The sequence below is a fragment of the Hypanus sabinus genome, chromosome 26 (assembly GCF_030144855.1).
Source record: "Hypanus sabinus isolate sHypSab1 chromosome 26, sHypSab1.hap1, whole genome shotgun sequence".
NCBI lineage: Eukaryota > Metazoa > Chordata > Chondrichthyes > Myliobatiformes > Dasyatidae > Hypanus > Hypanus sabinus.
Genome location: NC_082731.1, coordinates 35,424,301 through 35,446,767, shown reverse-complemented (window position 1 = coordinate 35,446,767; position 22,467 = coordinate 35,424,301). Strand labels below are relative to the sequence as shown.

General features: G+C 45.1%; 1 protein-coding gene across 2 annotated transcripts in view; it reads left to right on the top strand.

The window, feature by feature from the left end:
- LOC132381432 (sodium/calcium exchanger 3-like) overlaps positions 1 to 22,467 on the top strand; it is a 587,903-nt gene that overhangs the window by 492,087 nt on the left and 73,349 nt on the right. For both annotated transcript variants that reach the window (XM_059950836.1, XM_059950838.1), the window contains one exon: positions 20,552 to 20,655. In XM_059950836.1, coding sequence (XP_059806819.1) covers positions 20,552 to 20,655 — 104 coding nt within the window. The remainder of the gene's footprint in view (positions 1 to 20,551; positions 20,656 to 22,467) is intronic.

Genomic DNA, 22,467 nt, shown 5'->3' with positions numbered 1-22,467 from the left:
GAGAAGATCATCGGGGTCTCTCTTCCCGCCATTACGGACATTTACACTACACACTGCATCCGCAAAGCAAACAGCATTATGAAGGACCCCATGCACCCCTCATACAATCTCTTCTCCCTCCTGCCATCTGGGAAAAGGCTCCGAAGCATTCGGGCTCTCACAACCAGACTACGTAACAGTTTCTTCCCCCAAGCTATCAGAATCCTCAACACCCAGAGCCTGGACTGACACCTTACTGCCCTATTGTCTTGTTTATTATTTATTGTAATGACTGAACTATTTTGTGCACTTTACACAGTCCTGGGTAGGTCTGTCATCTAATGTAGCTTTCTCTGTTGTTTTTACATAGTTCAGTCTAGTTTTTGTACTGTGTTATGTAATACCATGGTCCTGAAAAAACATTGTCTCATTTTTACTGTGCACTGTACCAGCAGTTATGGTCGAAATTACAATAAAAGTGACTTGACTTGTACTGCTGCTACACAAAACAAAATTCAGAACGTGTGAGTGATGATAAACCTGATTCTGATCTGGGTCTCTATTGTGGGCTCAGAGTGGGAAGGGGGCAGGGAGAGGGGGAATCACAGTTGGGAAAAGGGGAAGGGAGAGGGGAGCACCAGAGAGATATTCTGTGATGGGTCATTGCTGGGGAAAACCTCCGTCCCATGCAGGATGGCACTTCCATTGTATCCTGGATAACGGACTACCTGACTGGCAGACCACAGTTTGTGCGGCTTCCGAGCTGTGTGTCAGACATGGCTATGAGCAGCACTGGGACCCCTCAGAAGGTACTGGCTCCCTTCCTGTTTACCCGATATACCTCAGACTTTAGACACAACGCAGAGTCATGTCATCTGCAGAAATTCTCTGATGACTCAGCAACAGTTGGGCGTATAAAGGGAGGACAGGAGGATGAATGCAGGACCCTGGTGGAAGCTGAATCATCTGCAGGCCTCTCCTTCACATGTTCTACCAGTCTGTTGCCACCAGTAGAATATTTTATGTGCTAGGGCAGTGGCATCAACAGTTGCCAACAGGCTCAATAAACAGATTAGAAAGGCTGGCTCTGTTATAAGAGTCAAACTGGACACACTGGAGGCTGTGGTAGAACAAAGGACCCTCCGGAAAATCCTGGCAATTCTGAACAATGTTTCTCACCCTCGGCATGCCACCGTGGCTGAACCGAGGAACACTTTCAGTGATCGACTGCACTGCTCCAAAGAGCGTTAAACAAAATCATTCCTACCCTCGGCCAACAGACTCTATAAAGAATCAGCCTATAGCCAGGGACTGCGATCTTGTAATCTTTGACTTGTAAGTCTTGTTTTTCTTACAGTCAAGGTAACTTTATTTATATTCTTTCTTATTTCTAATATTTGTATACCTGTGCCCTTGTAGTGCTGCTGTGATGCTGTAATTCCCTTTGGGATCAATAAAATATCTATCTGTCTATCTAAACAAATTGGTCGGAATCAAATGACCTTGCCTGGTGTCTCAGGGCTGGGTGTGTCTGCACCTGCCCCACTCCCTGCCCCTGGCATTCCTTCTCTGCCACCTGTCCCACACCCTCTCACAGTGCTCCATCTTCACCATTCCCAACATCCTTCGCTCCCGCCTGATTTACAAACTCGCTCTCAGCTCCACGTCGACAAATACAGTACTGTGCAAAAGTCTCAGGCACCCTAGCTGTGTGCCAAAGAGTTTTTGCACGATTCTGTACAGGGACACGTTCATGACGTCGGATATGCAGCCGATGGAGCCCCATGGAAAATTTTAAGCCAACGTCGCTAGCTGTGCACAGTAAAGCAGAGGGAATAAATTGATTGTTTAGATAAGAGTGAATCCCTGTGTTGTTATTTTGATGGAAGGGATTTCTCTCTCTCTCCCTGCAGCTCATCTGCTGACTTTACAGAGAACCGACTCTGGGGGGAGGCTCTCCAGAATTAATATCTCTGTGTTTTACCATAAAGGTTCAGGCTTGCTTCGAAATCCAGTTCTGTGAGGCTATGTATTAAATTTACAACCTCAACGTTTATGGTGCCAGCTTATGAGATATTGAATCGCCAGACCTGCCCTCGTTGCAACAGGCTCCTGTGAATTCATCCATCATCTCTGTGCGTGGGCACTGTGCGAAATGACTGTGCTTTAATAAATGCAAAACTATTATTTAAGGACAGGAGACAAAATTGGGGATTGGAAGCAAACTGTGCACTTACAGACGTCCATTATGTATGGCGATGATATGGCATTCCATATAAGTGACTGAGTCTTTGTGTATCAGTTGGACCTAAATTGTGAATAGGTTTTATTTCCCAAAGACTACTTTTTATATAATATCTGTTATCGATAATTACATAGCTCCAGAATAATATCTAACAGAAAAATCTGCATTTTCTGGTGATTTTAAATAAAAAAACTGAAATCTCAGGGAAACAAAGCAGCAAGTCAGGCAGCATTTGTGGAGAGACAAGGGGGGGTGGAGGAGAGGGAGAGAGAGAGAGGGAGGGAAAGAGAGAGAGAGAGAGGGGGGGGGGAGAGAGAGGGAGAGAGAGAGAGGGATATATATATATATATATATATATATATATATATATATATATATATATATATATATATATATATACAGATAGATGCAGAGAGGAAGAGAGACACGCAGTCAGGCAGAGAGAGAGAGAGAGAGGGGAAGAAACAGCCAGAAACAAAGGCAAAGACAGAGGGAGACGGTGAAAGAGAAAGAGAGAGAGTGAAGTAGAGACAGTGAAAAAGGAAGAGAGAGAGGGAAAAACAGGGAGGGACAGAGAGACAGTGCGTGAGAGAGAAACAGACTGAGACCGAGGGGAGAGAGACAGACAGAGAGTGGGGGAGAGAGAGTGAGTGAGAGAGAAGAGAGTGCGAGGCAGATAGAGAAATAACATTTTAGTCTAACGATCTCCTCTTGAAATTATGATCCTGTTTCTCTCTCCGCTGATACTTCCTGACCTGCCGGTGCTTCTAACAATTTATTGTTTTTATAGCAGAGTAGAACATCATCTGAAAATATCTGATTAAAAATAAAAGACCTTTCTGTACAATTCTCCAAACCGCGGCCTGTTTTACTTAAAACGGTTCTTCTTCAAATCAGAAAGATGGGAGTCGTTCATACTCCAAAATGGGGTGTAAGGAATAGGCAGTGGGTTTCTGGGGCCTTTCAGAGTGATCCGTCCCTTCAGTAAGATCTTACTTTATTATCTACACCAGCTGCATCTCTGCACATTCTCTGTTTATCTCCAGAATACCGTTTGCATCAACAAATTGCTGTAAAGCCAATGACTGAGCATTTGCTGCCCTCTGTGGTGCAGACTGACAGATTCACCACTCAGTGAGTGAAGGAATTTCTCTTCAGTTCTAATGGCTGCTCTCTGCAGCCGGGGCGGGGGGGGGGGGGGCAGTTCCTCTTGTTGTAAATTCTGCCGAGATCCTTCAGTATTTTACGTTTCATTTGCTTCTCTTTAAGGCTTCTGCTGAATCTTTGGGAAGACTGGTCGATCCAGTCTCACTTCCCGGAGACCAGATAACTTTGTCTTCTCCTTTATCCTTACTCCAACCCTGAAGTGATTTGCCCCCCTGGCGGTGTAGCGGCATTCGTCTTGACTTAAAGACAAGCGATCCCGGGTTCGAATCCGGCCGGCTCCTTGCACTCTTCCCGTCGATGCTGGGTTGAGTGTCGATCTGGCAACTTGGCCTCGTTTAAAAAAAAGCAGTCAAATTCTACAGAAACGGCAAAGAAAAAGACTGCCGACGAATGCACCACAAGGTGTGAAAAGGAACAACAATCCCAGAAGCGAAGATAAAGTTTAGCTTGACGTCAAAATGTTTTGTGAAATGTGCCATTTGCATCAATGACCAACACAGTGTCGGGATTGTGTGGGGGCAGCCCACAACCGGGCCATGCCCGCAGCACCAGCGTAACATGCCTGCAATTCTCTCCAGGCAGTGCTGAGGAAGCAGGGAGTGTACTGAAAGACTTGGGCAGATCAGGAGAATGGGAAAAGTTGAGTTGGTGGTAAGGAAAACAAATGCATTATTAGCATTCATGATCCAGGGAGTAAGAGGGTTGACTTATGAGGAGCGTTTGATGGCTCTGGGTCCGTACTCATTGGAGTTTAGAAGAATGAGGGGACTTTCATAGAAACCTACCGAACGTTGAAAGGCCTAAACAGAATGGATGTGGAGAGAATGATTCCTTTAGAGGGTGGGTCCAGATCCAGAGAACACAGCCTGAGAATAGAAGGATGTCCCTTTAGAACAGCACTGAGGAGGAATATCTTTAACCAGAGGCTGTTTAATCTGTGGAATTCATTGCCACAGTTAACTGTGGTCAAGCCTTTGGGTATATTTAAAGCAGAGGCTGATAGATTCTTGCTTAATAAGGTTGTCAAAGGTTATGGGGAGAAGGCAGGGGAATGAGGTTGAGATGACAGATAAATCAGCCACAATTGGATGGCAGAGTGGACTCAATGGATGAGTGGCCTAATTCTGCCACTGTGTCTTATGGTATTAGGAGAACCAGAAATGCCTACAATTATTTCCAACTGCGGGCTCACTTTTAACATTTAAGAAAAACTTGGACAGGTACATGGATGAGAGGGGTATGGAGGGATATGGGCCGGGTGCAGGTCAGTGGGACTAGGCAGAAAAATGGTTCGGCTCAGCCAAGGAGGGCCAAAAGGCCTGTCTCTGTGTCGTCTCATGTCTCATTACTGTAATGAGGAGGAGGTGGGAGGTTTTTCGTAACCTGGAAGTAAATGCAGGTGGGGGCAGGAGCAAGGTGTTTTGAGGAGTTTTGGACTGTGCAACAGGATACGGCGTGTTTCCATACAGTATGACTCAGGTGAGAGGGATAATAAATCAGCCATAATGAAATGGTGGAGCTAACTCGATGGGCCGAATGGCCTAATTCTGCTCCTATGTCTTACTGTCTATCAGAAGTAAAACTTGCTACTACTGTTCGTATACCGACTAGCCTGTGGTTGACTGGAGGAAAGGGAGTTTGACGATCTGTTATAAAACCCATGGTCTACTTGGAAGTTGAGGGGCCTTCCTGAGAGTCTATACAGTACCTTGGGAGATTACCTACAAAGATGCATAAGGCATTGGAAAATTTTACCAGCGTTACTGCTGCAAAGTCCTCCAAGTTCTCTGGAGGAGCCAGCATCAGGAGACCTCTCCGACGCCATTTTAAAGATTAGCTTTCGCTGTCCACATGTACACTGAAGCATGCAGTGAAACACATCACTTGCGACAGCGGGCAGCGCAGTCCGAGGAGGTTCTTGGGGCTGCCTGAAAGTGTCGCCATGTTTCCAGTGCCTACACAGCATGCAACACCCTAATCCTGTCCCGTATGTCTTTGGAATGTGGCGGGGGGGGAAACCAGAACACCCGGAGGAAACCCGGAGTCACGGGGAGAATGTACAAACTTCTTAAAGTCAGCATCCGATCGCTGGTGCTGTAAAACGTTACGTTAACTGCTGCACTACCATGCTCAGCTGGCATAATCACTATCAGTTGGCCATGTTGGCCTGGCTATGTATTAGCATGCCCTGAAATGACACTCCCTTCGAAGCGGGGACCACTTCGTTGAGCACCTCCGCTCCGTCCGCCACAACAAACAGGATCTCCCGGTTGCCACCCACTTCAACTCTCCTTCACATTCCCATTCAGATATGTCCATACATGGCCTCCTCTACTGCCACGATGAGGCCAAACTTCGGTTGCAAGAACAACATCTCATCTACCGCCTGGGTAGTCTCCAGCCCCCTGGTATGAACATCGAATTCTCCAACTTCCGGTAATTCCCTCCCTCTCCCTTCCCCCATCCCACCTTCACTCTGTCTCCTCTCCTAGCTGCCTATCACCTCTCATGACTCTGCCCTCTTCTACTACACATAGTGCTTAGATCCCTTAGATACACTACCCTTAGATTCCTTCTTCACCTCTCCAGCCTATCCCCTCCCTGCTTCTCCTCCCCCACCCCTTGATCTTTCCTCTGATTGGTTTTCCACCCTCTTCCCCACCTTCTTTATAGGGCCTCTGCCCCCTCCTCCTTTAGTCCTGACGAAGAGTTTCAACCCGAAACGTTGACTGCTTCTTTCAACGGATGCTGCCCGACCTGTTGAGTTCATCCAGCTTTTTTGTACTCTCTTCGAAGCTGTGTCATGGGAATAAGTTATCAGGAAGGCAGAGGGAAATAATTTAGGGATATGTTGTGTATTTGATATTTCAATAATATTTGAGTAAAATGTTTGTTTATTTATTGAGATATAGCATGGAGTAGGCCTTTCTGACCCTTTTAGCCATGCCTCCCAGCAATCCCCCAACTTAACACTAGCCTAATCACTGGACCAATTAACCAACTAACGAGTACGTCTTTGGGTGGAAACCGGAGCACCCGGAGGAAACCCACATGGTCACGAGAAGCAGGGGGAGCTGGTACTGTAAAGCATTGTTCTAACCACTGCACTACTGTCTTTCTAAGGAAATGCAACATTTCCACTGACTCCTGTGAATATTTCACCCCTGACCACTTGTGATGGAATTGAGACGGATTCTTTGGGTCTCAAAGGCAAGGGCTCTGGACACACAGTTTTAATAATGAGGAGTTTATTTACAAGGGGAGAAGAGCTTGGGAACAACACAAGCAACTATAATATCTGCACAAACGCATTTAGAATAGACGAGCGTGGGAAAAGTCGGGTCGGCAGTACAATACACGGGAAAACGGTGTGGGGACAGAGTACAGGTACACATACAAGCAAGGGAAAAGTAACTACGATACCTGACCCCCCCTTGGCCATGGGCAGGCACGGCTCTCTGCTACAGAGGCAACAATAAGCGCTCCCACGACCCTATTCAATGCACGGCTCACCACGTGTCTCCAGCGCTGTCCTGCTGTCTTCAGCCTGGAGTGAAGCAGGGTGGTCCCTCAAGGATGGCAAAAAGAGAGTGAGCCAAGCACATGCAGTGCCCTTTATAGGTCAGGGGGCTGGAGGGTCCAGCCCAGGTGATTCACCAAGCAAACGGCTTGGTGATAGATGGGTTAATCCAATAAAGGTGGCCAATAGTTAAGTGTGCTTTGATTAGTTGGGAGGTGTGAAATGTTGACTGGCATGTGGTGTGACCTCCGACCAGGTGAGGGCAGTGCTGTCATGTGACAGGCAGGTGGTGTGACCTCCGACCAGGTGAGGGCAGTGCTGTCACGTGACAGGCAGGTGGTGTGACCTCCGACCAGGTGAGGGCAGTGCTGTCACGTGACAGGCAGGTGGTGTGACCTCCGACCAGGTGAGGGCAGTGCTGTCACATGACAGGCAGGTGGTGTGACCTCCGACCAGGTGAGGGCAGTGCTGTCACGTGACAGGCAGGTGGTGTGACCTCCGACCAGGTGAGGGCAGTGCTGTCACGTGACAGGCATGGCTCTCTGGATACACCACTCAAGGTGATATTTGGGGTGGTACTGGGGACAGTAGGACTATGAGTCAGCACACGCAGGGCAAAAGGGGCAGACGTCCTATCCGCCCATCCACCATCTCCTGTCGAGCCTGCGGCAGAATCGGCCACTCAGAACCTACAAAACCCAAGCAGAGGCAAGCTGTCCTTGACCCCCCGAAGAAGGGTTTAACACTGCAGACAAGTAGGCAGAGTGTGAATAACAAAAGAGCTATTGGCTTTTGATCAGCTGCTGTTGATGAGTGAGCAGATGGCAGTCCCATCGCATCTTAAAGAGCAGAAAGAGGGGGAAGAGCAAGGATGTCCCACTATCAAACTTCTGGTGATGCCTGATTTGGAATTGACATTTCTTTCCATGGTCCTTCCAAACCTCATATGAATTGATAGGTTGACTGGTGGCAAGGGTGTAATTGAATGGTCTGGTCTCATTGAGTTGGAAGGCCCTGTTAACTCACCTGTTTCTCTCTAAAAAAATATATCCAATAAAGAGCAAAACCACTTCGGCATCAGAAGCAGGTAAAAAATAGAAATTAAAAAGAGTAGTGAGGTTGTGTTCATGGGTTCAATGTCCATTCAGAAATCGGATCGCAGAGGGGAAGAAGCTGTTCCTGAATCATTGAGTGTGTGCCTTTGGGCTCCTGTACCTCCTTCCTGACAGTACCAGTGTGAAGGGACGTGTCCTGGGTGATGGGGGTCCTTAATGATAGTGTCCTGTACACTACGGAGGCTAGTGCCCATGATGCAGCTGAGTAAGTTTACAACTCTCTGCAGGTTGCTTCGATTCTGTGCAGTAGACCCCCACCCCCATATCAGATGGCTATGCAGCCAGTTAGAATGTGAGACAGTTGCGTTTGAAAGGATAGTTTTGAGAAGAATTTGAATGGGTAAGAAAGCTGAATGGAAGGAAGATCAACATGCAGAAAGTCCTGGAGAAACTCAGCAGGTCAGGCAGCATCTATGTAGAGAAACAAACAAGGGTCTTGGCCGAAAATGTCGACTGTTTATTTTGCTCCGTCAGGGGTTCCCAACTTGGGATGCACGGACCCCTTGCTTAAAGGTTTTGGTCCATGGTGTAAAAACGGTTGGGAATCCCTACCCTCCATAGGTCCTGCCTGATCTGCTGAGTTCCTCCAGCTTGTTATGTGTATTGCTCTGGAGATGAAATAGAGTCTGCAGAGTCGCTTGTGTTTACGGGTGGAACGAATTCTCTTTGCCTCTGTCAGTTTGTGAGTCACCTTTACCTCATCGGTCACCACAACGCTTTCCCACGGAAATATGTGGCAGCACTGCTCCTGGGACGGCTGATGTGTTTTACATCTCAAATTACTATTGTGCCATGTTTAATCCTGAAGTCAACGTAAACCAGGAGCTAGGCTTTACCAAAGCAATACTTAAATCACTGGTTACATTGAGATAAGAGTGACATTCTGCAGGTACGACTAGTTAAAACATCAACATGATACTAATTTTAGGAGGTTTGGAGAAAATGATGTCAAAATACAAATTCTCTAGTGTGTGTAGGTGTCGGGCTTAGCAAATTAACTTTTGTTAAAGTGGTGTTATGTGCTCTTAAAGGTGCCATCAAATTGTCAACACTTTGGAGATTACTTACAGCACACTACAGAGGAAAAAGAGAGTGAGAGAGAGAAAAATTCCTGCAGTCACAAATTCTTACAGTCCCCCTGTGGATAATAGTTGCACAAATGTATCCTCTGTCTATCTGACCATACAGCACTATGTAAAGGTCTTGGGCACATGTATGGTGCCTAACACTTTTGCACTGTACTGTATTTGTCAACGTGGAGTGAAGAGCAAGTTTGTAAATTTGGCGGGAGCAAACAACGTTGGGGATGGTGAGGGTGGAGCGTGTGTGAGGGGTGTGGGACAGGTGGCAGAGAAGGAGTGCCAGGGACCGTGGTGGGGTGATGTGTCACAGGTGCAGACACACCCAGCCCCGAGACACCAGGCAAGGTCATTTGATTCCAAACAATTGGTTTATTGATCATTGCAGAATGTCTTTCTGGTGCTTCCCACTCCCCTTCCCTTTCCCCTTCCCACTCTCCCTGCCACCTTCACACTCTCAGTCCACAATAGAGACCCAGATCAGAATCAGGTTTGTTATCACCCACATATGTCATGATTTTTTTTGTGGCTGCAGTATAGTGTAATACATAAAATTACTGCAGTACTATGCGAAAGTCTTAGGCACCCGAGCTTTAATGTAGGTGTGCCTAGGACTTCTGCTCAGTGCTGTAGCTCCTGATTTACAGGGGTGAACTCACTTCTCCTTTGAACCCACCATTGAACTCCAAGCTTATGGACTCTGCGTTGACGGTGGTCAGGAGGGGTGGCGGTGATGAAAGTGGGACACTTCATAGTCATAGACATACAGTGAAATGTATCATTTGTGTTAACAACCAACATGCCCAAGGATCTGCTGTGGCCAACCTGCAAGTGTCCAGCGCCAACGTAGCGAGCCTATAATGGACCACAGTGGATGCGACGTGCACAGTACATTATCTTGCCGGTCCTTACCAAGGTGACTGATGACATTGCGCAACCTGTGAATTCTACCATCACATGGTCTTAACTCCAGGGGCTCCCTGCTCAACTACACCATAGAACTACCCTCACCAGAGGGGCTGCGACAAGTTGAAAAGGTGATCCACCACCATCTTCTCAACAGCAGATGGGGGTGGGCAATAAACACTGAATTTACCAGTGAAGCCTAGTCATTGAGACATACTGCATGGAAACCACCCTTCAGACAACTGGTCCATGCCAATTGGTCTTCACGAACTTCCCCAAGCCAACCGAGAACCCCATCTAAACTAGTCCAACGAAGCCTAGTCATTGAGACGTTTGACATGGAAACCACTGTTCAGCCAACAGATTGGTGCCAACCAGGATTCCTGTCTAAGCTTGTCCTATTTGCTTATATTTGGCCCATATCCCTCTAAACCTTTTCTATCCACGTACCTGCTCATAGACATTGCTAATATCCCTGGCAGCTCGTTCTAAATATTGACCACCCAACGGGTGAAAGAATTACCCCTCAGATCCCTATTAAATCTCTTCTCTCTCAACTTAAACCTCTGTCCTCTATGTCTCGATTCCCCAACCCCAGGAAAAAGTCTCTCATCATTTTAAATACCTCTATAAAATCACCCCTCAGTCATTTACGCTAACGAAAAAAGGCCTAATTTGCTCAGCCTCTCGCTATAACTAGTTTCACAAGTTCTGGTAACATCCGCATAAATCCTCTTTGCTGAAAACTTGAATGAAAGAAAACACCTGGAGTTGCCATTTCATTTAATCTGAATAAATATCAAACATGAATTGTCCTTAAAAGTTAGTCCGTAGCTTGTGGGAACAGTTCGGTGATGTTGAGTGAAGTTATCCCCTCTGGTTCAAGAGCCTGATGGTTGAGGTCACTTTATATCCCGTCTTGGTAGCTTCCAACCTGATGGCATGAACATCGATTTCTCCTTCTGCTAAAGAAAAAATTCTCTCCCTCTCCCCTTTTCTTCTATTCCCCATACCTAGCCTTTTACCTCTTCTCATCTGCCTATTTCCCACCCCCCCCCCGCACCCCCGTACACCTACTCCTTCCCTTTCTGCTAAGGCCTGCTCTCCTCTCCAGAAAGATTCCTTCCTCTCCAGCCCTTGACCTTACCCGCACTCCTGGCTTCACCTATCGCCTTTCAGCTATCCTCCTTCCCCTCCCACCATCTTTTTATTCTGGCATCTTCCCCCTTCCTTTCCAGTTCTGAAGAAGGTTCTTGGCCTGAACTACCAACAGTTCATTCATCTCCATAGATGCTGCCTGACCTGCTGAGTTCCTGCAGCATTCTGTGTGTTTTAATCTGTCATAAAATGCTCTGCTCCATCTGATTGCACTTTCCTTCGAGTTCATTTTTCAAAGAACTCCCACGTAGCACAATATATTAATATCCTTGTGGGTGGTTTGAGACCTGAAAAGTTATCAGGGGCTGTTGCCTTTGATGAGGTGTGCGTGTGTGTGTGTGTGCGTGCGTGCGTGCGTGTGTGTGTGTGTGCGCCCATAATTAACAGCCTCCCCTGACTACATTGTGTGACTGCAATCCTGTGCCAAATAATAAAGTCAATGCAGTCTAATTCCTATTCTCACTGGAGAACGTGTTGTCTGAAATTTTAAAAAATTAAGATATTCCCACCGTGAAACATTATTAATTTGATTGAAGTGAAAAGATCAAATGGCAGCTTTTGTTTTGTGAGGGAAGATCTCGAAGCGTCATTACTAGGCTTCAGGGCTTTGGGTCACCTCGGTGTTGACTTCAAACAGGCTACAGAGCAATCAGGAACTTCTGTGCAGTTTTTAACGGCAGTGCAAAGAAATCATTGCAATTCCCTCATAGCCAGTTTGCAGACTCCACTGTGAACCAGCTCACGTCACTGAGGTAATGTAGCGAGCTTCAGTTAGATGACTTCTGTGGGAAAAGGATGAGCTGACAGTCAGTTTTGACCAGAACCAACAGGCCTCTTTGTCTTAATTTATCAGTTTGCCGTCTATCTATTGGAGGTATGCCAGACTGATAAGTTGATTTAATATTGTCACGTACTGAGGTTCTGTGAAAAAATTTGACTTGCACACCGTTCATATGATAATGAGGTCTTCAGGCCTGTGCAGGAACCAGAGAGCATTGGGCTTGGAGATTTTTGGAGTACCTGAATTAGTTAATTGTTGTTTAATGAGGTTGTTAATCATCTAGAGTTCCTTGTGTGTTTTTTTTTTCTCAAATGACTCACTCTTTATAATGCAATCTCCTGCTTAGACTTGTTAAGTTTGTTTTGATGGACTTGGGGATTCCCTGTTTCTTGTATTTTTAAGTGGACGCCTGATTAGCGCTAATCATGGGGTTCTAGTTTTGAGAATGTTACATCTCACGGCATCGGCTGAGCTTCTCTGATCTTCTGCTGGAATTACTATGAATAAACTTTGTTTCTCTACGTGGGAGTCTGTCTTGGGTTCCAACGTTGCCAGTGGACATTGAGACGCATGCAGGCCAATCCATTGCAACGGTGCATTCAGGTAGCACAGGGTAAAAACAATACGTAATGGAATAAAGTTTAGTAGTTACAGAGAAGGTGAAGTGCAGGTAGAAAGGAAATATTTTCACTCAGGAGATGCTGTGAAACATTTAGGATAAATTTGGAAAGGTCCAGTGCACAGGTGCACAAAAGTACACTGCAGATGCTGTGGTCAGAACAACACGTACGACACGCTAGAGAAACTCAGCAGGTCAGGCAGCATCTGTGGAAACGAGCAGTCAACGTTTCGGGCCGAGGCCCTTCGTCAGGACTGAAAAGGGAGGAGGCAGGGGCCCTATAAAGAAGGTGGGGGGAGGATGGAAAACCAATCAGAGGAAAGATAAAGGGGTGGGGGAGGGGAAGCAGGGAGGGGATAGGCCGAAGAGGTGAAGAAGGAATGTAAGGGGAAAGCACTATGTGTAGTAGAAGAAGGCAGAATCATGAGAGAGGTGATAGGCAGCTGGAAGATGAGGCAGAATGAAACTGGGATGGGGGAAGGGAGAGGGAGGGAATAACTGGAAGTTGGAGAATTCAATGTTCATGCCAAGGGGCTGGAGACTACCCAGATGGACCCAAATGGATAATAGGGGTTTGGAGGGATATGGGTCAAGTGTAGGTAGGTAGGACTAGGCAGAAGATTGGGTTGGCATAGACTGGATGGGCTGAACTGCCTGTTTCTATGCCGTAGTACTCGAATAAGGTCGTAACAAAGTAGATTGTAAGGTAAAGAGTTTATCTTATCCAACTAAGGAACTGTTCAATAGTCATAACAGCAGCAGAAAAGCTGTACTTGAGCCTGATGTGTTTTAGACTTTTGAATCTTCTGTCTGATGGGAGGAGGGAGGAGGGAGTAGACAGAACGTCCGAGGTGGGAGGTTTGCGCTGGCAGCTTTACTAAGGAGATGAGATGCGCAGACGAAGCCCATGAAGGTGAGACGGGTTTCCATGATGTGCTGAGCTGCGACCACAGCTCACTGAAGTTTCTGGTGGTCATGGATAAAGCAATTGCCACACCAAGCCTTGACGTGTCCAGTTAGAGTGCTTTCCAGGGTGTGTTGACAAAAATCAGTAATAGTCGACGCGGACATGTCAGATTTCTTCAGCCTCTTGAGGAAATAGAGGCACTGGTGAGCTTGCTTAGCTGTGGCACCTCCATGTTTGGACGAGGACAGGCTATTGATATTATTGGATGGTACGGTTGCATAGTGGTTAGCGCAACTCTTTACAGTACAGGTGACCAGGGTTCAACTCCCACCGCTGCCTGTAAGGAGTTTGTCTGTTCTCCCAGTGACTGCGTGAGTTTCCTCTGGTTTCCTCCCACAGTCCAAAATATTAATTGTCAGTAGATCAAATTAAATTGGGGCATTGCTGGGCGGCGGGCTTGAATGGTTGTATCCCAATAAATAAATAAATTATTGTTATTCACTCCTAGAAACTTGAAGCTTTTAACTTAGGGAATCTCAGCTCTTTTTTAACGCTATGGACCCCTACCTTTAACCGTTACCATGGAACCCAGGTTTTAACCTCTTGATCTCAGCACTGTTGATGAGGACAGGAGCATGTGTGCACTGCCCCCTTTTCCAAAGTCAACAACCAGATTTTTGGTTTTGCTGACATTGACAGAAAGATTGTTGTTGTATCACCATGACACTGGTGCCCCCCTATCTCCTTCCTGTCCCCCAACTCGCTATCATTTGAGATTTGCCCCACGAGAGTGGCGTTATTCACAAACCTGTAGCCATACATCTGTGAGGGCATAGGAGTTGAGTAGGGGTTGAGAACGTAGCCTTGTGAAGCACCCATGTTGTGGATAATCATGGTGGAGGTGTTGTTGCCAGTCCTTACTGACTGCAGACTGTTTGTCAAGAAGTCAAAAATCCGTTCGCAAAGAGAGATGATGACTCCCGTGTCCAGGAATTTGTAAATGAGTTTGCTTGGAATTATAGTATTGAAGGTAGAGATGACAAGATATAAGAAGACTACAGTTCAGCATTCAACACCATAGACAAGGAACTCAGAGACCTCGGCCTTCACCCTGCCTTGTGCAACTGGATCCTGGACTTGCTGTCAGATCGCCAGCAGGTGGTAAGAGTGGGCTCCCTCACCTCTGCCCCTCAACATAGGTGCCCCTCAGAGCTGAGTCCTAAGCCCCCTCCTTTACTCTCTGTATACCCATGGCTGTGTCGACACCCACAGCTTCAATCTGCTAATTAAATTTGCTGATGATACTGCATTGATTGGACTAATCTCAAATAATAACAAGGGAGCCTACAGAGAGGAAGTCACCACCCTGACACAGTGGTGTCAAGAAAACAACTTCTCCCTCAATGTCACAAAAACAAAGGAGCTGGTTGTGGATTACAGGAGGAATGGAGACAGGCTAACCCCTATTGACATCAATGGATCCGGGGCTGAACAGCTTTAAGTTCCTCAGCGTAAACATCACCGAGGATCTCAGGGGGCCTGTACACACCAGCTGTGTGGTGAAAAAGGCACAACAGCACCTCTTTCACCTCAGACGGTTGGCACGAGTCTCCAAATCCTAAGGACTTTCTCCAGGGGCACAACTGAGAGCATCCTGACTGGCTGCATCACTGCCTGGTAAGGGAACTGTACCTCCCTCAATCGCAGGACTCTGCAGGGAGTGGTGTGGACAGCCCAGCGCATCTGTAGATGTGAACTTCCCACTATTCAGGACATCTACAGAGAAAGGTGCCTAAAAAGGGCCTGAAGGGTCATTGGGGGCCCGAGTCACCCCAACCACAAACTGTTCCAGCTCCTACCATCTGGGAAACGGTACCGCAGCATAAAAGTCAGGACCAACAGGCTCCGGGACAGCTTCTTCCACCAGGCCATCAGACTGATTAATTCATGCTGACGCAATTGCATTGATTAGCTGTCCTGTTCTACACAGTATTTATTACAAATTACTATAAATTGCACCTTTAGATGGAGATGTAACGTAAATACCTTACTCCTCATGCATATGAAGGATGTAAGAAATAAATTCAATTTAATTCAATTCAATAAAGTAGGCGTCTTTACTGTCTAGACCGGGGTTCCCAATCTGGGGTCCATGGACTCTTTGCTTAATGGTATTGGACCAGGGCATAAAACAGGTTGGAAACCCCTGGTCTAGATGCTCCAGAATTCAGTTTGCCAGGATGGTTGGACTTGATGTATGCCTCTTTCAACCTGCATGTCAGAGGCCTTGGCATTAGTCATTAAGAGGCGTTATCATAATTTTCTTAGTTTCTGGGATGAAAGTGGTCTTCTTAAAGTAGGTGGGAACCTAAGGTTGAAGTAAAAAGAGAATTAAGATGTCTGCAGATCTGCCAAAAGCTGATCTGTTTAGGATCTAAAGGACAAGGCCAGGGATGCCATTTGGGCCCCTGTTCAGGCCTCCCACTGGAGATACTGGGTTCCCTTTTCACACAGTCATTAATACAGAAGAAACTCACCATAAACTTAGCACCAGATAAAACTTTAACATCTTTGTCATTTTTTCCATTTTTTTAAATATACAGCGGATTCCTCTTAATTGGTCCATTGGTTAATTGAGGCAGCTGCTTATTTGGGACAACTCTTAAAGAACAAAAGCTAATTGAGAAAATAGCTGTGATTCCCTTAGTTTATTTCAGACTCTCCTCATCATCATCATCATCAGGTGCCATACCCAGTCTGAGCTTTGACTGCCATGGCCCACAACACTCCTGTCTCGGATCAAGTGGATCAAACACTATGTCACTTAATTGGGACGGGAGATTTGCCAAACAGCTTCTAACAAGTGTCAGTTACACAAACTTGTGTGACTGCTAGACGCTACACTTTGCTTAAAGTGAACAGTTTTTAGGTAGTGTCATTTGCGTGCGTCTGTGTTCAAAAAGCTGTAATTTTTGCTGCTGAGGGTTGGCGAAAAATAAGCAGCAAGACAGTTTAGAACTTTTTTGCTCACTATGGTTTTAAGCATTCAGGCTTGGAGATGCCAGAAACAGCCGGGAGTGAAAATAAAATTATTTCACTACTTCAACAAGTTAAGAACTGCAATGAATTTGAAGGTATTGACAATCATCTTGAATGTTACAAATGAAAATGAAGATTTGGAGGGTGGAATGGTTGAGTCCATTCAATAGCATTTTGCATTTTTATACCTTTTTGACTATTTAATGAAACTTCATCCAATTGGGACAGCTGCTTAATTGGGCCAAAATTATTTTAGACAATGTGCCCCAATTAACTGGAATCCACTGTATTTTTCTGATGCAATAATTTATCCAGTATTAGTTATTATGTCATACCTATACTTAGCCAATCAGAATAAAGTAACATGTTCTAACAATAACCTCCCATAAGTATGTTTATCCGTGTGTTACCTACGCAGTAGCCTATCATCATATCTTCCTAAACCATATCATTTTGATGGCCTTCTTTAACTTTTCAAGATTCAAGATTGGTTAATGTCATTTCTAGTACGCAATTGCAATGAAATAATTGCGGTGATTCACCTTGTCAGGATGCTCTCTACTGCATATCAGTAGAATGATGTGAACATAGATGTGAAAAATCCAGCCCTCTTCAGCCTTCTCAGAAAGTAGAGGCATTGGTAATATTTCTTTCACTTTCCCTCTCATTTGTTCCAGTAAATCTTGCTCTATATTTTGTTTATCTGAATGTCGTTTCAGTCCTTAGATTCTCAGAGCTGCACAGAATACTCCTGAATACAAATTCAACATCACTTTTTTCCTTTGCTACTGAATTTCCTCAGGCATGAACCAAGATCCTGTAACCTTACAGATTTTACATCTTTGTTTTCTTTAGTTTTACTCAGAATGTTCCCAAGAAAAATCTACCTTGTTCATATGAAATACCAAAAAGAAAAAAAAAATCCAAGCATATTATTTGTACTTTAGGATTTGTAGGTAGGTCAAGCTCCCGATTAGAGTATTTTCCTGGATCACTTTTGTTGGATGGAATATTCCTTGTATTATGCAGTTCTAGTAAATTTATCAAAGCACATGTATGTCACCATATACAACCCTGAGATTCATTTTCGTGCAGGCACCCTTAGTAAATTGGGTGGCATACTAGCGTAGTAGTTAGCACAACGCTTTACGGTACCAGCAACCCGTGTTCAATTCCTGCTGCTGCTTGTAAGGAGTTTGCACGTTCTCCCCAAGACCATGGGGGTTTCCTCCAGGTGCTCCAGTTTCCTCCCACAGTCCAAAGACATAGTGGTTGGTAGGTTAGTTGATCATTGTAAATTGTCCCGTGATTAGACTCGGATTAAATCGGGGGATCGCTAGGCAGCACAGCTCGAAGGGCTTATTCAGCTTGTATCTCAATGAATGAATAAATTCATTCCTACGCACAAGTATAATAGAATAATGACCATAACAGAATGAGTGGAATACCACACCAACTTGGGCATTCAGCCAATATGCAAAAGACAACAAACTGTGCAAGTACAAATAAAATAATAATAATAATAAATACATAAGCAATAAATATGCAGAACATGAGATAAGAGTCCTTGAAAGTGGGTCCATAAGTTGTGGGAACGGTTCAGTGATGGGGCAAGTGAAATTATCCCAGTATAGTATAAACATTTTTAGGTAGCATAAAATTCTCTGGCACTGACAGTCTCTGAATTAGCTGTAAGATTAAAGTAACTACTTTGTGAAGATACAGAAGCACAATGTGAGGACCCAGAGGTTTATTCAAGCACTTTAATTTATCCAAAAGAAGTCAGTGTGATCCTCAACAGATGAAAAGTCAAAAGACAAATTAATTATCTGTATAGTCACTGTACATCACCTTGAGATTTATTTTCTTTCGCACATTTACAGGCAAATAAAAATCACAATAGAAGTTATAAAAGATTATAAATAAGGCATTGAGGCATTGATGGTGTGGATAGTCAGAGACATTTTCCCAGAGCTGAAATGGCTAACACGAGAGGGCTCAGTTCTTGGAAGTAGGTACTGAGGAGATGTCAGGGGTAAGTTTTTTTTAAATACAGAGAATGGTGAGTGCGTGGAACGGGCTGGTGGAGGCGGATACGATGGGGTCTTTTAAGAGACTCCTGGATGGGTACATGGAGCTCTGAAAAATAGAGGGCTATGGGTAACCCTAGATAATTTCTAAACTAAGTACACGTTCAGCACAACGTTGTGGGCCTGTATTATGCCGCAGGTTTTCTATGTTTCTAAATAATAAACGCTGAGAAACAAACCAACATGCAAAAGAAGGCCAATTGTGCAAATAATTTAAAAAGTAAATAATAATAAGAGTGTGAGTTGTAGAGTGCTTGAAAGTGAGTCTCTGAGTTATTGGGTCACTTCGGTGATGAGGTGAGTGAAGTTATCTGCGCTGGTTCAGGAGCCTGGATGGTTGTAGGGCAACAGCTGTTCCTGAACCTGGTAGCGCGGTACCCAAGGTGGTAGCAAGAAGAAAGTGGGCCTGGATGATGTGGCTCCTTGATGGTGGATGCTGCTTTCCTGTGGCAGCGCTTCTTGCAAACGTACTCAGTAATGGTCCAGGTTCAGGTTATTCTCAGAAGGAAAGAGAGGGCAAAGGAAATGGCCGGGATGGCAGGCATCCCCGTTGATACTGTTAGTCTCTCCGATGCAAGGTGGACTGGGTGGAAGGAAGGGATGAGCCTGTGATGGACCGGCTGTGTTTAGCACTCTGAGCAGGTTCCACAGGAAAGGAAAATGGAGAGAACAACAGATTTCACACTCTCTGATGGGGAACAATGATGAAAATCAAACAAAAGCAGGCTATTTATCAGTTTCCCTCTGCCAGCATGAGTCAATCTATCGTTCATAAGAACCAAGCTACTCCTGTAACTGCTGCAAATGGTCCACAAATCTACACTCAGTGGCCACTTTGTTAAGAACGTCTGTACACCTATTCGGTAAGACAGACAGACAGACATTCTTTATTGATCCCGAGGGAAATTGGGTTTCGTTACAGCTGCACCAACCAAGAATAGTGTAGAAATATAGCAATATAAAACCATAAATGATTAAATAATAATGTTAATCATGCCAAGTGGAAATAAGTCCAGGACCAGCCTATTGACTCAGGGTGTCTGACTCTCCGAGGGAGGAGTTGTAAAGTTTGATGGCCGCAGGTAGGAATGACTTCCTATGATGCACAGTGTTACATCTCGGTGGAATGAGTCTCTGGCTGAATGTACTCCTGTGCCTAACCAGTACATTATGGAGTGGATGGGAGACATTGTCCAAGATGGCATGCAACTTGGTCAGCATCCTCTTTTCAGACACCACATGTAATGCACATTTCAGGTAATGCAAATATCTAATCGGCCAATCATGTGGCAACAACTCAAAGTGAAAACATGTAGACATGGTCAAGAGGTTCCGTTGTTGATCAGATCAAACAACAGAAAGGGAAAGAAATGTGTCTTTGACCATGGAATGTTTGTTGGTGCCAGATGGGGTGGTTTGAGTATCTCAAAAACTGCGGAACTCCTGGGGTTTTCAAGCACAACAGTCTGTGGAGCAGGGATCTTCAGTCTGGTGTCCATGGATTGCTTGCTTAATGGCATTGGCCCATAGCATAAAAAGGGTTGGGAACCCTTGCTCTGGAGCTCACGGAGAATGGTTCCAAAAAACAAAAAAACATTTAGTGAACAATAGCTCTGCGGATGAAAGATCAGACTGGTAGCAATAACTCAAATAACCACTCATTATTAAAACAGTGGCGTGCAAAAGAACGTCTCCGAATGCACAGCTCATTGAACATTGAAGTTGATGGGCTGCAGCAGCAGAAGATAAAAGCATACCCTCAGTTCCTTCAGCTGGAGTTCTTTGTATCATTAAGTCCTTTCCTGCCTTTGGTGATGCGCACCTCTGGACTACGGTGTACAGAGGTTTGGGCCGTGTCGGTATTTGGCAAGTAGCTGTTATCAGGTAGCTGCACGCAGCAGTTTCTTTCTTGTACTCAGAGGATGGTTTCTTTTGTCCCCCTGCAGGAAGACCATCCAGGTGAAAATTGTGGATGACGAGGAGTACGAAAAGCAGGAAAACTTTTATGTTGTCCTGGAGAAGCCCAGATGGATGAAACGTGGGATTTCAGGTTTGCACATCTCAGAGATTTTGATCCATATTGTGTATACAAAGGCCGTGCTATAAAACTTATTATGGCCCTTCCCCTCTGTTGGAAGTCACTTACTTCTAACAGTCTGCTCTACGCTCTGACCTGTGGCCAAGTGGTTAAGGCTTTGGGCTGGCAATCTGAAGGTTGTTAGTTCGAGCCTCAGCCCAAGCAGTGTGTGTGTCCTTGAGCAAGGCATTTAATCACACACTGCTCCTGCACGTTTATAGCCCAGTGGCGGTGGTTGGTGCAGTGTGGACAAGATAAGACCTTACAATCATTTTCCATGTTCGGTCAATGTGTTTATCATCCAATCGAAAACTTTCAGTTTAGTATTTCATCTACAGCATAGGTGTCAAACTCAAGGCCCACGGGCCATATCCAGCCCGGCGTACAATTATATCCAGCCCGCGAGATCATTTTAGATAGATCTATTATTTTAATTATTAATGGCCTGGCGATATGAAGCCTATGATTGTAAGTTAATACCAATCATAAAAATAATGCTTGCTCAGCAGTCTTCTTCATAAGAAATGGACTTTGTGAAGTGAAACACTTTGTAGTTATAGCAGAGACTGAGACACATGAGAACAGGCTGAAAAAACGGAGGCAATGAAAGCTGCGTTCACACGCGCCCGACCGATCCGGCCCGCGTGAAGCTGCATTTTGCCCAATCCGGCCCGTGACCTAAAATGAGTTTGACACCCCTGATCTACAGTGTGAAGTTCAGCTCTGATTCTCCATGATACTCCTGCCTTACATTACAATCTAACCCTCCTTATCATCATTGACTATTAGAAAAGAATAGAATAGAACTTCACTGGCATTGCTCAAGACAACAAGATTGTGGTGCTACTCCAGTCCGTACAAAATAGGTATTTACAATGCATGCAGTATAGCCAAGCATTGGGTATAATTGGTCAAGTCATTGGATATGTTGACAAGTCATTGGGTATATTGGCCAAGTCGTTGAGTAAATTTAAGGCAGAGGCTGATAGATCCTTGATTAGAAAGGATACGGGAAGTAGGCAGGAGACTTGGACCGAGAGAGAAAATGGATCAGCCATGATGAAAAGGTAGAGCAGACTCAATGGGCCAAATGGCATAATTCTGCTACTTTCTCTTATGGTCTTCAGACTTAATTTTTAAAAATCCTATGTTTACATGCAACAAGTGACTTTGATAGTCCATAAAACTCAAAAGCCATTGACAAGCTGGGGTATAGCATCATTTGGCTGTATAAGAGCCCTTGGGGAAGCTGTTTTTCAGCCGTACAGTCTTGGCTAAGATATTTCTGCATCTGCTTCCAGATGGCAAGAGATTGAGCAGACAGTGTCGGGATGGGATGGGTCTTTAATGATGTTACGAGTGCATTAGAGGCATTGAGAGTTGTAGATAGTCTCCAGGTCCGGTAGATGAATCCTAGTGATGTGCTGAGCCATCCTAATCACCCGTTAGAGTTCCTTGTGATCTTTCTTGCTGCATCTAGGGTACCACGGTTATTTTGAATGTCAATATTTGAAGTAAGGAGATTTTCTTCAACAAAAGTGTTGCCACAGCCCTCGTTATTTTCAAGGGTTTATCAACATTATAAGGCATAGGAGCAGAATTAGGCCATTCAGCCCATTGAGTCTATTCCACCATTCCATCAAGACTGATTTATTAACCCTCTCAACCCTATTCTCTTGCTTTCTCCTCGTACCCTTTAACACCCTTATCAACCTCTGCTTTAAATACACCCAACACACTTGGTCACCATAGCTGTCTGTGGCAATGAATTCAAGGGATTCACCG